The 15,711-nt window shown below is 44.3% G+C and overlaps 1 protein-coding gene across 1 annotated transcript in view; it reads left to right on the forward strand.

The window, feature by feature from the left end:
• Window positions 1-15,711, forward strand: part of ntng2b (netrin g2b) — a gene marked incomplete at its 5' end in the record, with an annotated part of 32,850 nt that overhangs the window by 15,955 nt on the left and 1,184 nt on the right. Inside the window, 4 exons of the mRNA XM_080842597.1 lie at window positions 3,218-3,390; window positions 4,368-4,397; window positions 14,033-14,203; window positions 14,913-15,047. Coding sequence (XP_080698723.1) covers window positions 3,218-3,390; window positions 4,368-4,397; window positions 14,033-14,203; window positions 14,913-15,047 — 509 coding nt within the window. The remainder of the gene's footprint in view (window positions 1-3,217; window positions 3,391-4,367; window positions 4,398-14,032; window positions 14,204-14,912; window positions 15,048-15,711) is intronic.

Below are 15,711 nucleotides of genomic sequence, written 5' to 3' on the forward strand. Positions count from 1 at the left end.
ATAGTTGGTGCTTTAAGGAGTGCAGTTGTGATTGGCCGTGGTCCAGATGAGGAGGAAATGGTCCAGATACCACCTCTGAAGTGAGCTTTAATAGCTCTCACGGGGGCATCTACAAAACTGCGGTACATACATCCACTTGATAGGTCAGTAAAGGCAGTCTGCTTTGAGTTTTTCAGTTTTTGAGTAGAGTGTTTGAGATGCCTTGTGTGTGTGTTTATGTGTGGCTGGATGGGTGGGTGGGTGGGTGGGTGTATGTGTGTGTGCCTGTGTGTGTGTTATAGCCCATATACTATGTTTAGTCCTTGGGCAGTAATGATTGATCGGGTTGATGGATGAGACGTGACCTGTTTGACCTGCGCTCCTCTTCTGTGGGTTGCTGCCTGTCGAAGTGCCAGATGTTTGAAGTTCTACTGATCTCAACGTCCTCAGAACCCCCCCGCCTCCCCACCGCGCCACACACTGCAGGCTCCTGGCTCACAAGAACCATTAGAGAGCCAGAGGAGCCTGTTAAAACACACTTGCATGCCAAACCGGCCCGAAGTGAACCACACACACACACACACACACACACACACACACACACACACACACACACACACACACACACCAACACATCATTAATGAGTACAGACACCCAACTCCTAGTCTTAAGATTCTGAAGCTCAGAGCAATGAGCAGGGAGTATTAGCGGTGAGTAGTGAGTATACTTTGGAACTTTGGAATGAAGTGAGGTAGAAGTGTACAAAGTATATAGAAGTACACTGAATGAGTGTGCGAGTGTGTTTGTAAGGTCATAGTTACCTTTACTTTGTTCCTGATTATTTTGTTTCTGATTTGTTTAGGATAAGAAGCATTTATTTTATATGTAGTATAAGACAGTTTGACAGTGACAGTTTTATACATGCTCAGACCAATTATCAGAGAATAATTTGTGCAATAACAATGGAATGCCAAGAAGTGTTGGCAATTATACTGTAGATTAGAACTTAATGCATTGCAATGGGGAGCTATTAGTAAGGGTCAAGGAATAGTCCCCTAGAATGTTAAGATTCACCACTAGCTGTGTCACCTGCTTCAAGAAGGGAAAAGACTTTTGCGTCTGCAATTTGAATCAGTTGAAGCATTTTATCTTGATGAACTATACATTATGAATCAGGATCATTTAATTTGACCACATAATTGGTATGCTATGTTCAACACTGAAAGGTTTCGGTCTGAGAGGATTGCTGCTCTGCTCAAACTCTCTTCCTGAAGATTATACCATTCATGAAAGTTGTACACATAGTACACACACACACACACACACACACATACACATACAGTATCAGCATGCTACACGACCTCTGTGAAGTTGGCACCCCATCTGAAAAGACATTAATTAAAACCGCAGTCACTTGTTTGTTCTGACTTCTAGCACTCTACGCCAATGCGGTTTAGTTTCTAAGCAATTATAATATAGTATATCTCAGTGTAGGAATCAAAACCAAACCAATAATGTAACCACTTACAGAGAGGTGGTTGCACTGATTTAGATAGATAGATAGATGGATACTTTATTGATCCCGAGGGAAATTAAGGAAAGGGTTTCAGCCCCTAGATGACAATATTTTATACATATTAGGGTTGTTAATTGTCACGTTAATTTCAATGAATTACTCTGGAAATAAATTGCACTTTATGATGTCCCTTTTTTGATACCCAAAATGTGAACCGTTCAGAGTCAGCTGTATTGAAGTGATTGGAACAGTGGCCAGTGTGCGTTGCGATAACAGTTCATATTTCTCCCACTGTGCGCTTTTGATGTGGCGCTTGCATCAGTGGTTTTGGACTGTATAGGTAGTTTGATGTTAGGACTACAGCCTCATCTTGGAATTATATGTAGGCTAAACATCACCCCGTTTGCGAGTTCGAGATGGAGAATTTCAGAACTTCAAAAACGCTCCCGCAAAAAAACATATACTGTACTATATACTAAACTATATTAAAATTATATTATATTTATAAAACCTTTGCACTTGACCAAGGCGAAGCTAAGTTATGAAGTGATGGCATAAGTTTGCAAGCTAGCATGATTTGATTCGTGCTTTACCAGTTGTTGGTGTGTCTGTTCATGTGTGACATGTTCTAACATGGCCAAACTTAGTAAACTATGAGATTGGTTAATTAGGAATAAAAAAAGTGTGTTCTCCATGAAATAGTCGATTGAAGTATCTGTAGGTTTCCAATAATATGTGGTGAACATCACCCTGCCCAGGATTTATTACTTTGTCACTCCGCCTCAATGGCAAATCTGACAGATTTTAAAATGCTTCTCACGGCAAATTAATGACATAGGCGATTAGTTTAAATGAATTACTCACAAAGCATGTAATTAATTAGACCATTTTTTTAATTGCTTGACAGCCCTAATATGTATTTGTTTATAGGTATATTAAACCATATTTAATGTTGAAACTAAGCAGCACATAGGAATGACAGTCGTTTATTTGGGGTCTTTTGAGACGCTAGCTTTACACAGCCTCAAGCATGTTCAAAGCATGAGCAGTTTAGCCTGTGTGTAAAAAGGTTGTGTTTTGTATGATGAAAGATAAATGAAGTAAGGTGAGTGAGGTAATGGACAGAGAACAGGAGTCAAGAGGAGTGAGGGAGAGAGAGAGAGAGGCAGGCTGGTGAATATTTAATGCAAGATGGAGCTCCACTCGAGCAGAATGAAAGCCTACGTATGAGAGCAGATGCACTAGGCCGGAAGAGAGGTATTCCCTGCCCTCTCTCTTCCTTCTAGAAGTGTATTCTACACACAGTACTTCATTCACAAAGTGACCTTTACTTTGTTTCTGATCATTTTTTTCTGATTGTTTAGGGTAAGGAGCATTCCTTCTATATATAGTATTTGACCACCATGACAGTTTGATACACGTTATGACCAATTTTCAGAGAATAAAACAAGGATACAATGGTAAGATTAGATGAATTTGTGCAATAACAATGGAATGCCAATAAGTGGTATATGGCAATTATATCGTAAAACTAAATGCATTGCAGTGGCTCGAGATGTAAGTGAATGCGCATCAGTGTATGTGTGTGCACTGTATCTGCGTAATGGTTGATATGTTTACGTTTGGAGACGATTCTGAGTAAGTGTATGTGTTTATGGGGGCATGTGTGTGTCGTAACTGTGTGTGTGTGTGTGTGTGTGTGTTTGTGTGTTTTTCCTCAGGTGTAAGTGTAACCTGCACGCGTCGCAGTGTGTGTTCACGGACGGAAACCTGCAGTGCTCGTGTGAGCACAACACCGCGGGGCAGGACTGCTCGCGCTGCAAGCGGGGATACAAAGCCAAGAGCTATAAGCCAGGCTCCTACCTCCCCTTTCCCAATGGCACGCCAAACACATGTGGGTTTACACACACACACACACACACACACGCACACACACACACACACACACACACACACACACACACACACACACACACACACACAGACTCACACGCACACACACAAAGTCATGCAGGAGTAAAGACACACACACATTCACACACACGCACACACACACACATATGCCTACACACACCTGGTCAACCCCACTGGCACACCAAACAGATGTTCATGCACAAACAGAAAGAGCAGGATGTAGGGAAGAGGAATGAGTGAGATATACTGAGAGAGTATGGGAGAGAGTTAGAGAGAGAGAGTTAGTGTGCTACAACATGGGAGAGAGAGAGAGACAGTTAGTGTGCTACAACATGAGAGAGAGAGAGAGAGAGTTAGTGTGCTACAACATGAGAGAGACAGAGAGTTAGTGTGCTACAACATGAGAGAGAGAGAGAGAGTTAGTGTGCTACAACATGAGAGAGACAGAGAGTTAGTGTGCTACAACATGAGAGAGAGAGAGAGAGTTAGTGTGCTACAACATGAGAGAGACAGAGAGTTAGTGTGCTACAACATGAGAGAGAGAGAGAGTTAGTGTGCTACAACATGAGAGAGAGAGAGAGAGAGAGAGTTAGTGTGCTACAACATGAGAGAGAGAGAGAGAGAGAGAGAGAGAGAGTTAGTGTGCTACAACATGAGAGAGAGAGAGAGTTAGTGTGCTACAACAGGAGAGAGAGAGAGTGAAAGAGAGTGGTGCGAGGGGGGATCCTTAGAGCAGGCAGATGAATAAAACACTAATCTTGGGAGCACTCTCACACACATACCAGAGACCACACAACAAAAACTGCAGTAAGGCACACACACTCATATAGTCCAACTGTGATGCATCCAATCATTGACTGCGGAATCTCTCTTCCTCTCTCTTTCTCTCCCTCTCTCTCTCCCTCTCCCTCCCTCTCTCTCTCTCTCTCCCTCTATCTCTCTCTCTTTCTCCCTCAGGTACTCAGGCTGGCATGTCGGCTGGCTCTAGTAAGTAATGTGTGTGTGTGTGTGTGTGTGTGTGTGTGATTCAAGCGCAAAGGGAGAGTCTCCCTGTCTCTCTCCCTTCCTCTGTCCTGCTGCCTCTACACTTCTTCATCTCTCTTCTTTGTGGCCTCAGTTTTCCCTCCTTTATTTTTAATAGGCTACTTGTCCTGTGTCTTTCATCATCACCGGGAAAGCCACGCCAGAAATCTCTCCACAGTTCTGAGAGAAAGAGTAAAAGAGGGAGAGGAGGGAGGGAGGGGAGAGGAGAGATAGAGAGGGAGAGGAGAGGAGAGGAGAGAGAGGGAGGGAGGGAGAGGTTGAAGTAGAATCTGTGAATGGGAGCGCAAGAAAAAAGGGCATCTACTAGAGCACATGACTCCAGTGTGGGGAGCTGTGTGCTGTGTGTGTGTGTGTGTGTGTGTGCTGTGTGCTGTGTGTGTGTGTGTGTGTGTGTGTGTGTGTGTGTGTGTGTGTGTGTGTGTGTGTGTGTGTGTGTGTGTGTGTGTGTGTGAGAGAGAGAGAGAGATAGAGACAGAGTGTGTGTGTGTGTGTGTGTGTGGTGTGTGTGTGTGTGCGAGTGAGTGAGAGAGAGATACAGAGACAGTGTGAGTGTGTGTGTGCGAGTGAGTTTATGTCTGTTTGCGTCTGGGTGAGTGCGTGTGTTCCCAAAGGAGCTCGGGAATAGAAGCAGAATGAGATTAGAGATTCTCTCAGTAGAGGTGCCCTAAGCTCTATCATTGTGTGTGTGTGTGTGTGTGTGTGTGTGTGTGTGAGCGGCTACCACTCTATGATGATCTGCCTTTACAGTGTTTGGCTTGTGTGTTTTAGTTTTGTGTGCGTAGATTGATTTGATATCGTAATGGTTAGCATAGATTAGCATTAAATATGATGAAATGGGGTTTTGAAATGATCTTAAATTCGTCTTGTTCAGGTGACGTTAGTTGCTTTAGAAGTAGAACATTGTTCAAAGTGGTAGTTTTAGAGCGGTAGTTAGGGTAGTTTTGATTGATCTTTGGTTGCATATTTGGTGTTCAGGATTAGAGTGGACTCACCCATGTCATTTCTTTTCTCAGCGGAGACAACCTCATCGGAATCTGTAACCATAGAAACCACATCTACTAAAGCCACTACTCTGGCTACGTCAACAACAACCACAACTACCACAAAAACTGCAACTACCACTGTTGTCCCTACGGCAACCATAGCCTCAAGCACTATACTGCTTGAGGCCGCTACGCAGCAGCCTACAACAGGTCTGTGTGTAGGTGTAGGTGTGTGTGTGTCTGTGTGTGCGTGTGTGCGTGTGTGTGTGTGTGTGTGTGTGAGTGTGTGAGTAGGTGTGGCTGTGTGTGTGTCTGTGTGAAAAACAGAGAGGGAGATATCCAGAGAAAGAAACTACCTAACTGTGGCTTCCGATCTTGTGTTATTCCGCTGAAAGCATTCAGTTTCCACCATGGGACCTCACTCACTCTTGGCCAGTGAAGCAGACAGTCAGAGAGGAAACCCAAAGTCAGAGACGATTAGGGGCACAGAACATGTTTTTTTATCATTTGTTGTAGAAAAGGTTTTCTCACAAAGTAACCGGCCACGTCACAAAATGGCAGATTGAATGAATCCAATTGCTTTCATTTGCCTTATTTATGCAAGCTATTGATATACTCCAATCATGTGTTTCAGTATGGCATTGTGCATGTTTCACACATTGGGACCTAATTCTATAGGACAACTAGCTGTGAGCTAAAAATGTGGCATAATGATCATCCGCAAATGGCGCAACATTAAAGGGCGGAGTGGACAGCAAAGGTTATTTGCATGCATGCACTCAAAGGACGCTAGAGTAGTGGGAAAACATTGTGGGACCGGTGAAACGGTTAAATGGTTAAATATGGCATGTTAAATAGCTAAAAGCCCAGCACAGTTCAAACCACCAAAGTGTAATCACTGCCATGGTCCTCAACAAGCTACATAAAATATTAGGGTAATAATTTATGTCGAATATAGGGTGAAAATAAGTGAAGAGGCTAATAGGGATGAATAGCCTAAAATCTTCAGGAGAAAAAAGTATCCTGTATAAACCAAAAACATCAAGATCGTCTTCAAAGCATTTTCTTGCAAAAAAACGAAACAGTCACAGTTAATTGGCTAAATTCTGCCAGCCACACTCCAACAGATGAACGAGAGAATAGTATTGATCGCATATCGACACTTCTTTAAATGGAGTGACTCGTGATAATTTAGTCATTTCCAACAAAGACATGTTGAAACACAGGTAATATTTCATATCCAGAGCGAAGTGAATATCCCTAAATGGTGAATAAACTAAGAAAAGATTCAAAGGGGTTTTGGCGTCTATCAATTCCCTTTTTGCACTTTCAAATAAAATGCAAACCAGGTTACCAACAAGCGGGACAGAGAGAGGAGGTGTGTGAGGGGGGAAAGTGGATGACGGCAAAGGAAATAATATAGTCTGCCTTGGCTCATCTCTGTGTAATTATTAGGGTGCATTCTAAATTTGGAATAAAGTTGTAAACAGAACATATACAGTATAGGCTAATAAGAAAAATTAAGTGAACAGCTGTCCAGCAAGTTAAGTGATGCATAAGAGGGGTCACCTGAGGTGGTGAAAAGGATTTTGGCAAGTATCCCGCTATCCTATTACCTGGGGTCAACTCAGATTTCTCCGAGATGAAATCTGAACTCTAAATAATCTGCTCCAGTAATCTCAGGAAAGAAGATGCAGAAATCAGTGGCATTCCCCCAAGAAGGATATATTCCACTTTCTTTGACATATAAATGGTGTCTAGAGTATACTGCAAGTGAATAAATTAAATGTATACAAGACGAAAGTGAAGTACAGATATCTCAGATCTCCAATCTGAGCTCCAGGACACTTGGACTAACATACCGATGTCTTTGGCAGATAGTGATGGCCAGGGCTGAATATTTGGATCATATGATTTTTCTTAGTGGAACAGTGAAACTAAATGAAGAAGAGTCATGGCCTTTGCAGTTTGTAAAGAGAAGACACGGTAGAACAAATATCCCCCAAAAAAGTAAAGAGGTATTAACATACACTGCTGATGTCTGAGACTCAGTTAAAGTTCCAAATATGTAATCAGAGACTGTTCATCTATCTCAGTCTATGTGTGTATGCCAATTGGTGTGGGTTATATAAACAAATAAATAAATAAGTCAATTTTAAATCCTCTGAAAGTATTTTGAGCTTTGACAGAGTTTCATCAGCAAATATAAAAAGCCCATGAGAGCCCCTGCTCCATTCCAGGTCATATCTCACTGTAAGGGTACTGTACTGATACTGTAAGGGTGTGTGTGTGTGTGTGTGTGTGTGTGTGTGTGTGTGTGTGTGTGTGTGTGTGTGTGTGTGTGGCATATGGTTCAGCAGAGCCAGACTCCAAATCATCTTCGTTCCATCCCCTCCTGAGATACTATGGTCTGGATTTAAGGTCATGACCGATAACCCCTTAACCCAGGAAACCCTGGTGATCAGCTGCCCCTGACCCTACCCCTACCACCCCCTGCCCCTGCCCCTGCCCCTGCCCCTGCCCCTGCCCCTACCACAGCCTGAGCCCCAGCCTCAGACCCAGCCCCTTCACCACTCATTCAACATGTTTATGTATGATAGGCTGTGTGTAAATGTGTGGCCGTGTCCACTGCAATTAAATGACCATTGCTAAGTTCTACTTTGGACACATGACGCAAGAACTGCCCAGTGCTTGTGTGTGTGTGTGTGTGTATGTGTGTGTGTGTGTGTGTGTGTGGTGATTTGAGGGCTGGAGTGGGATTTTCCATCCCTTCCCCCATGGCCATCTGGCCAACTGACCAGCACAGGACTGACCCACTAATCCATGCCTGACGCACACACTCACACACACACACACACACACACACACACACACACACACACACACACACACACACACACACACACACACAAACACACTCACACGCACTCAGCGTCCCGCAGTAGGATTTATTTATATTATCATATCAGTGTGTTTGATTCTGAATGACAAATATTGTGTTTGTGTTCATTGGATTTCTGTGCATTGGTGTTTGTGAAGGTCTAAGTGTGTCTGTATACTCTTGTCGCTCTCTCTCTCTCTCTGTCTCTTTCTGTGTGTGTGTGTGTGTGTGTGTGTGTGTGTGTGTGTTTGTGTGTTTGTGTGTGTGTGTGTGTGTGCACTGTTGTCCCTTCCCTCTGCTCAGACTCTCCTATGAGCTCTCCAGCTCAGCCTGATCTGTCCCGAGAAACTGACCTCCCCGCTGCCCCCACAGGTGTGTTCTTAAGGCCAGATCACTAACGTCAGTCTCAAAACACTCCCACACACACACACTATTTGGATGAAACCGCTTGAAACATGCAGTTGTGCTATATTGCAATTTAAACACAATCCTCTGGCCTTAACACTCTTCTACACACGTGTGTGTGTGTCCATTTGTGCATCCTTGTGTGTGTGTTTATCTATGTGTGTGTTTCCGGTCAGCCTCTCCTGTGAGTCCCACGGCTCAGCCTGATCTGACCCAAGCAACTGTCCTCCCTTCTACCCCCACAGGTGTGTCCTTAAGACCAGATCAACCATCTTCACATTCAATTATAAGGAATGGATACAAATTGAATTACAGGTTAAAGTTGAGCCACTGTGGGTTTAACACCTTCAGGCACACACTGTTGTACACACATACACACGGTATTAGCCTGAGTGTGTATGTGTGTGTGTGTGTGTGTATCTGAGTGTGTGTGTGTGTGTGTGATTGAGCTTTTCATTATTCCTCTCTGCTCAGAGTCTGCTGTGAGTGTCACAGCTAAGAGTGATCTGTACCAAGAAACTGACCTCCCCGCCGCCCCCTCAGGTGTGTGTCCTTAAGGCCAGATCACTAACCTTAAGTCTCAAAACACTCCTACACACACACACCATTTAGATGAAACAACTTGTTCATTTGAGTGTGTCTGTCTAAGTGTGTAAATATTACCGGTTACCTGAGGGCTGTTACCTGAGGGCTGTTCAGGCTCACCTGTGAGCTCTCCAGCCCAGCCTGATCTGCCCCTAGTGACCGACCTCTCAGGTGTGTCCACAGGTGTGTCCCTAAGACCACATCACCATCCTGATCTCACACACTGCAGCACACACACATCATTACAGACACACTGATAGAGTTAAGAGAGTGGAGTCATGGGGTGCACACACTTCACATGCACGCCAAGGTGTGTGTGTGTGTGTGTGTGTCTCAGACGTTGAAAACTTTTACCTCCTCCTTTCTGCTCAGACTCTGCTGTGAGTTCTACGGCTCAGCCTGATCTGACCCTAGTGACTGACCTCCCTGCTACCTTGACAGGTGTGTCCTTAAGACCAGATGACCTAGACTAGACCACTTGTTTGTTGCTGTGTCCCTGTTTATGTGTGTACATGAGTTTGTTTGTGTTTTTGTGTGTGTGTGTGTGTGTGTGTGTGTTTGTGTGTGTGTGTGGGTCAATATGCCTGTATGTGCGTATGCGTGCATTTCTGCGTCTCTTTCTCTTCAATTGAAAAGCATTTCTTCCCTCTCTCCACCCAGACCCTGGTTTGAGCTCGGTAGCTGAGCCTGATCCATCTCCAGTAACTGACACCACTCCCACACTCACAGGTGTGCTCTTGAGCGCTTCTGTAGCTAACTAGCTAGCTTCTGTTAGCTAACTAGCCCAGCCATAGACTCCATATAGTGGAGTAACCATGGAGAACTGAGAACTTTTGAAGCTGAGCTTTTTCAAGCTTTCCTGTCTTACTTTAGTTACACATGTAGATTTTTTTCATATTTTAGAGGGGCTTGATTATCTGAATGACGTGCACAAACTTTGCAGCAGAGAAATATATCTAATTAGGGGATTGGGCATCTCGGCATCTCAGGGATTGGAGTATTAGTTCTGTTTATCCAAAAATATAGTTAAGAAACTGCTACAAACTTCCTTTGTGTGACATTATGTCATAGTAACTGGTATAGATTTGTGTGTATGTGCTTAAGTTGGTTTAAGATGGTGACGTAAAGGAAATTACCCTCTTAACCAATAAAACTTTCGCTATCATTTTCCCCTGAAGATGCACCAGAGACCCTCCCACCATCTACAGTTGCCCCCCCCACAGATCCCCCACCAACCACAACCTCAGCCCCACCCCCCGAACCAACCACAGTAGCCGACACAGCCCCTCCCATAACTCAGCCCCCGCCCCCACCCCCTACGCCACCTCCATCTCCATCCCCAGCGCCACCTCCACCTGCAACCACACCCCCTGCTACTATGGCAACTACCACAACTGCCCCTAGTGAGGCTGCCCCCATTGTCACAACAACCCCCGCCACCCCAGACGCCCCAGAGCCAGTGGTAACAGAGGCCCAAGGTAAGGCTAGACCATAGGTAGGATTTAGCCCCTGAACATCAGCTGTAGTAAAGGTGTGAAATACTGTACAGTATGGTGTAGTAAGTTGATGCTTGTGAAGATAGCCTGCTCTGGTTGCGTCAGTTAGTCGGCATTAGATTAGACTAGGAGTTAATGGCTTTTAAATGTGCTGCTTTGTAGAATGTGCCATAAATAGTGTGTAGAAAGGATGCAAGTTTTAATCTGTCAACAGTCATAATGTTGATATCAGAATACTTAGCATTATAGTGCATTGTGGGTATTTCTATTCTATACCACAGTGCATTGATGATGTGGGATCTGTGAGACATTGTAAGGAAAGCCATGCTCTGCTGTCCTTGATATGAAGCCAATGCAGAGGATGTCTTCTTGCCATGCAACAGTCTGCTCTGGTTTAGACTTAGAGGAATGCCAGCATGGCTGCCGAAGCCAAACATGTCAACGTCATTACGTGCACTTAGACTTGATCTATTGAAGATGTTATGTGTGATCACTGGCCATGTGATATCCTGATGTGCACTTGTTGCTGGTCAACAGGAGTTGGAGGGCACAGCACTCATGCCATCAGGGCACAGCACATGCCATCAGGGCCAGCTTGGTAGGGTGGAGCTCCAGGGCTTGGCAGGCTGCTCGATTAGTTCAGAGTTTTTTTTTTTGTGGTGTGCCAGTCTCAAAGTCAACAACTCGACGGGGGGACTGTGTGTGACCTACGCTCTGGCAGCCCTTTCCAGGCAGGCTCGGTCACATGACTTACCTCAGCATCTGCACGACTCAGCTGTTGGTGCAGGTGGAAACAATGACGCAGTTTCTTACAATAACGGGGCACAATCCAGGCACTTGACACCAACATTCAGGAGTGTCTGTCTAAGCAGCCAGAGATGGGGTCGCTCTTGCTTGTCTATGGCTGCTGTCAATTTCTTACAGTAGTGTTTCTCAAACAAGTTTATTTTAAATAGACTACACCTCGTTGTCCTTGTCCCTCCTGCCACCGCAGTCGCTCTGCCGCTTCCTCTGTGGGTGCGTGTGTGTGTGTGTGTGTGTGTGTGTGTGTGTGTGTGTGTGATAGATAGATTCGTGTCATGCAGATGCAGACCTTTTTTCAGCCCCCTTTGACTGACACCCAGGGTAACACTGCCTGATATATGTATCTCAGCTGTCACGTCTGGCAAACAGTCCCAAGGGAATTATTCGCTGACAGGAAACATAAGGGAGCTGTCATGGTTACCAGACATTTACATAGCTTACCCATCACTAATAAGGATGGAATGAGAGGCAGGGAAAGGCATTGAATGTAATGATAATTGCGGGTGATTTGCTGAGGCTTGCCCATGAAGTACGCCTTCAATTTACTTACCCACAATGCACCAGCAAGTGTTTGAAGTGAGTAGTTGTGTGCTGTGGGCATTTGGATGCTTGGATATGCAGAGTACATTTCACTCCCTTTTTTTGTGAACTCTGGATCTCCTAGCACCTCTGGATTCCCAAACATCAGCAGCCGAGGATGCTGGGAAACAGGAGGAGAGTAAGCCAGAGACTGGAGGTACAGGCAGCTCTGTGTGTAATACGTTAGTTATGTTTGGATGTTTTTATGATAACAGATTGTTCATTTATGTGCAGACAGACCATTTGGATGCAACACAGTATTGAAGCTCAAGCAGAAACAAACACATATTGGACATCAGCATGTCAATCATGTCCGGTTGTGTGCGTGTCTAAGAGAAATTAATGTTTGTGTTCGGCTCAAGTGCACATTCAGGCATTCTCTGAAAGACAAGTAGAGACATATGCCACAACAGCGTTTAACATAAATGGCAAGCTGAACATTTCTGCAGACTAAAATGGGCCTTTGTACGGGGGAAAATGGTACCTGCAGTCCAAATTGAGACACGTTTTATGAGTGCGCGTCAACCATTACTTGGATGCTACCGTTTGCTCTGTCAGCCTCTCTGCTCAGTTCTTTTAAATGACTCAGTCTTTTGCTAGTTACCCAGTCCAATACACACAAAAAAAACAGTGCTGACATGTACACCCCTGTACACGCAGATGACAACATCCCAGAACCTGAGAAAGATGGAGTGAGTGAGGGAGAGAAGAGTGTGGAGGATGTGGTCTCGGAAGAGAAAAAAGAAGGGAAAGAGATGGAGAAAAGAGAAGAAGGTATCACTCCTGTAGAGTAGTGTCCAGCGTAGTCCAGAGTCCTGTAGAACAGTGTAGAGATAGCATCTGTAGAGATTCACAGTTCACTGTCAGACCAGCATCTCACCCTGTAGATTTACTGGTGTTTTATCGTCCCGATACTCACGTCTTACTGGTGCTTTCTGGGGGCCTCAGTGGGTCCTTCATCCTCAGAGGAGAAACCTGAGGGAGAGGCCTCAAAGGAGAAGGACAATAAATTGATTAAGGAGGCGGAAGAGGACAAGCTCTACACAAAGAAAGGTATAACTAGTGCATAATAGGTAGGTCATAAGCAATAGACGAACACTTCCGTAGTTATGGAATAGAACATGGTAGTGCCTGTCTGGAACTAGAATGCTCTGTAGCTCAATCTAGAATGGAGCTACAATGCCCTCTAGCTCACTCTAGAATGGAACTACAATGCCCTCTAGCTCATTCTCATGTAGTTTGCATCAGAAGGATGTCCTTTACATACTAGAGACATGTACATTGTGCTCTGTTAGATGTAGTGGCTTGGTGTCAACATTTCAACCATCACTAAATACAAAGGCACAGATGTAGAAAAGTGGCTTCAACCCTTACTAGTAAACATCCCTTGACCACTTCAATAACCATACTTTTACCCAAGTATTTTGTGCGGGAGTGGCTGTGTTTTTGTGTGTGTGTGAAAATGAACGAATTGTATGTGTCTGTCTGTAGCTATCTTAAAATTCCTGCTCACCGAAGGGCCTAAACCTAAATTACTCAAAGGAATCGTTTATGATGACTTTAAAGGTAAGATGACGTGAGTTTTGCACTAGCTACTTCAACTGTGGAGAGATTTTATGGCTAGCTCCTCTTATTTCATCATGACGCACCTTATAAAATCAGACTTTACTCTTCTCACCTGTCTGTCTTCTGTCATCCATTTATGTCTCTATCTATCCATGTGTTGTGTGTTCTGTCGATGTTGGAAGGTAAGGTCCTCTGTTTTCCACTCGTTTTGATTACTACACAAATTCAGTGTACACAAAAGATAGCTAACCTTTTTTTGAATTCTTTCTTTCTCTACAGCAGACTGTGAATGCTACGGCCACTCAATCCGCTGTAGCTACATCGACTTCATAAACATTGTAACCTGTGTAAGCTGTAAACACAACACCCGTGGCCAAAACTGTCAGCACTGTCGGCTCGGATACTTCCGGAACGCCTCAGCGGAGCTGGATGATGAGAATGTCTGCATCGGTTAGTCAGTTATTCTTGTCTGTTCCACTCACCCATTGTCTCTTTTTAATGGTGTTTATTTCCAAAAGATATTGAATATGTTCTCTCCTTATGCCCTTCATAAGGTTCATAGTAACCTTGTTATCAGTTATAAGTATGAATAACTTATAAACAAGTTGTTGGCATAATATAAGATGAACTGTCACAATACGACTGTGGCACCAAAATTAGTTTTTTAGCTGTCAACTGAATGATATGATTGAACTGTGATGAAACACACCAATGCTGGTGCTTTTATAAAAATCTGCAATTTATAAGTTGAAAACAGCTCAATACGCCACCTTCTGTTTAAAATCATCCTGAACCATTTGGTACTAATCCACATCATAAAATAGGCAAAACCGCCTTCACAATTGGCATTTTTCAAAATGATGCAGTGGGTGGAAGTGGCCTCGGAGTTGGGGGTGAACTTGCACTTCAAGTTATGTACTTTTTGCCCTGCCATGGTCTAGCTGCGTTGACAAGTCAGGAAACTTTTAAAGCGGCATCGTAGCCTGCCAATTATTTGGAGTGTGCTCAGTGCCTTGACTGCGAGGTTTGGACCCCTATGGCTTGTGGTTGTCAACAGTAAATGTTTAATTTGTTTGAAGCACATGAAAGTGTAATCAAAGTGGTCCAAAGTTAATGCAGGCTGCCTGGGTTAATATCACTCTTCATGCGTGTTTTGCAGAGTGTAACTGCAATCAGCTGGGCTCTGTGCATGACCGCTGCAACGGCACAGGCTTCTGCCAGTGCAAGGAGGGCGCCGGGGGAGCCAAGTGCGACGAGTGTCTCGCAGGATTCTACTGGAGACAGGGCTGCAGCCGTGAGTGCACACAGACACACACTGAAGCACAGACACACACACTGAAGCACAGACACACACAGAAACACAGACACACACTGAAACACAGACACACACAGAAACACAGACACACACAGAAACACAGACACACACAGAAACACAGACACACACACTGAAGCACAGACACACACACTGAAGCACAGACACACACAGAAACACAGACACACACTGAAACACAGAAACACAGACACACACACTGAAGCACAGACACACACAGAAACACAGACACACACACTGAAGCACAGACACACACACTGAAGCACAGACACACACAGAAACACAGACACACACAGAAACACAGACACACACACTGAAGCACAGACACACACAGAAACACAGACACACACACTGAAGCACAGACACACACAGAAACACAGACACACACTGAAACACAGACACACACTGAAACACAGACACACACTGAAACAGCAGCGCCCTGATGCTTCCTCTCTAACACAGGAGACCCAACTTACTGGCCTGCATAGGCTACTTACCTAGATAGTAGGAACACTTAATTTTGTTCCCATTCAATGCATGGTGGCAAAATGTATCAGTAGGAACACATCATTATTAACAATCCCATTCTCTCAGAATACTGTAAGTTCCATCTTAGTTAGGCCTTCAC

Source organism: Sprattus sprattus (genome assembly GCF_963457725.1).
Source record: "Sprattus sprattus genome assembly, chromosome: 7".
Classification (NCBI taxonomy): domain Eukaryota; kingdom Metazoa; phylum Chordata; class Actinopteri; order Clupeiformes; family Clupeidae; genus Sprattus; species Sprattus sprattus.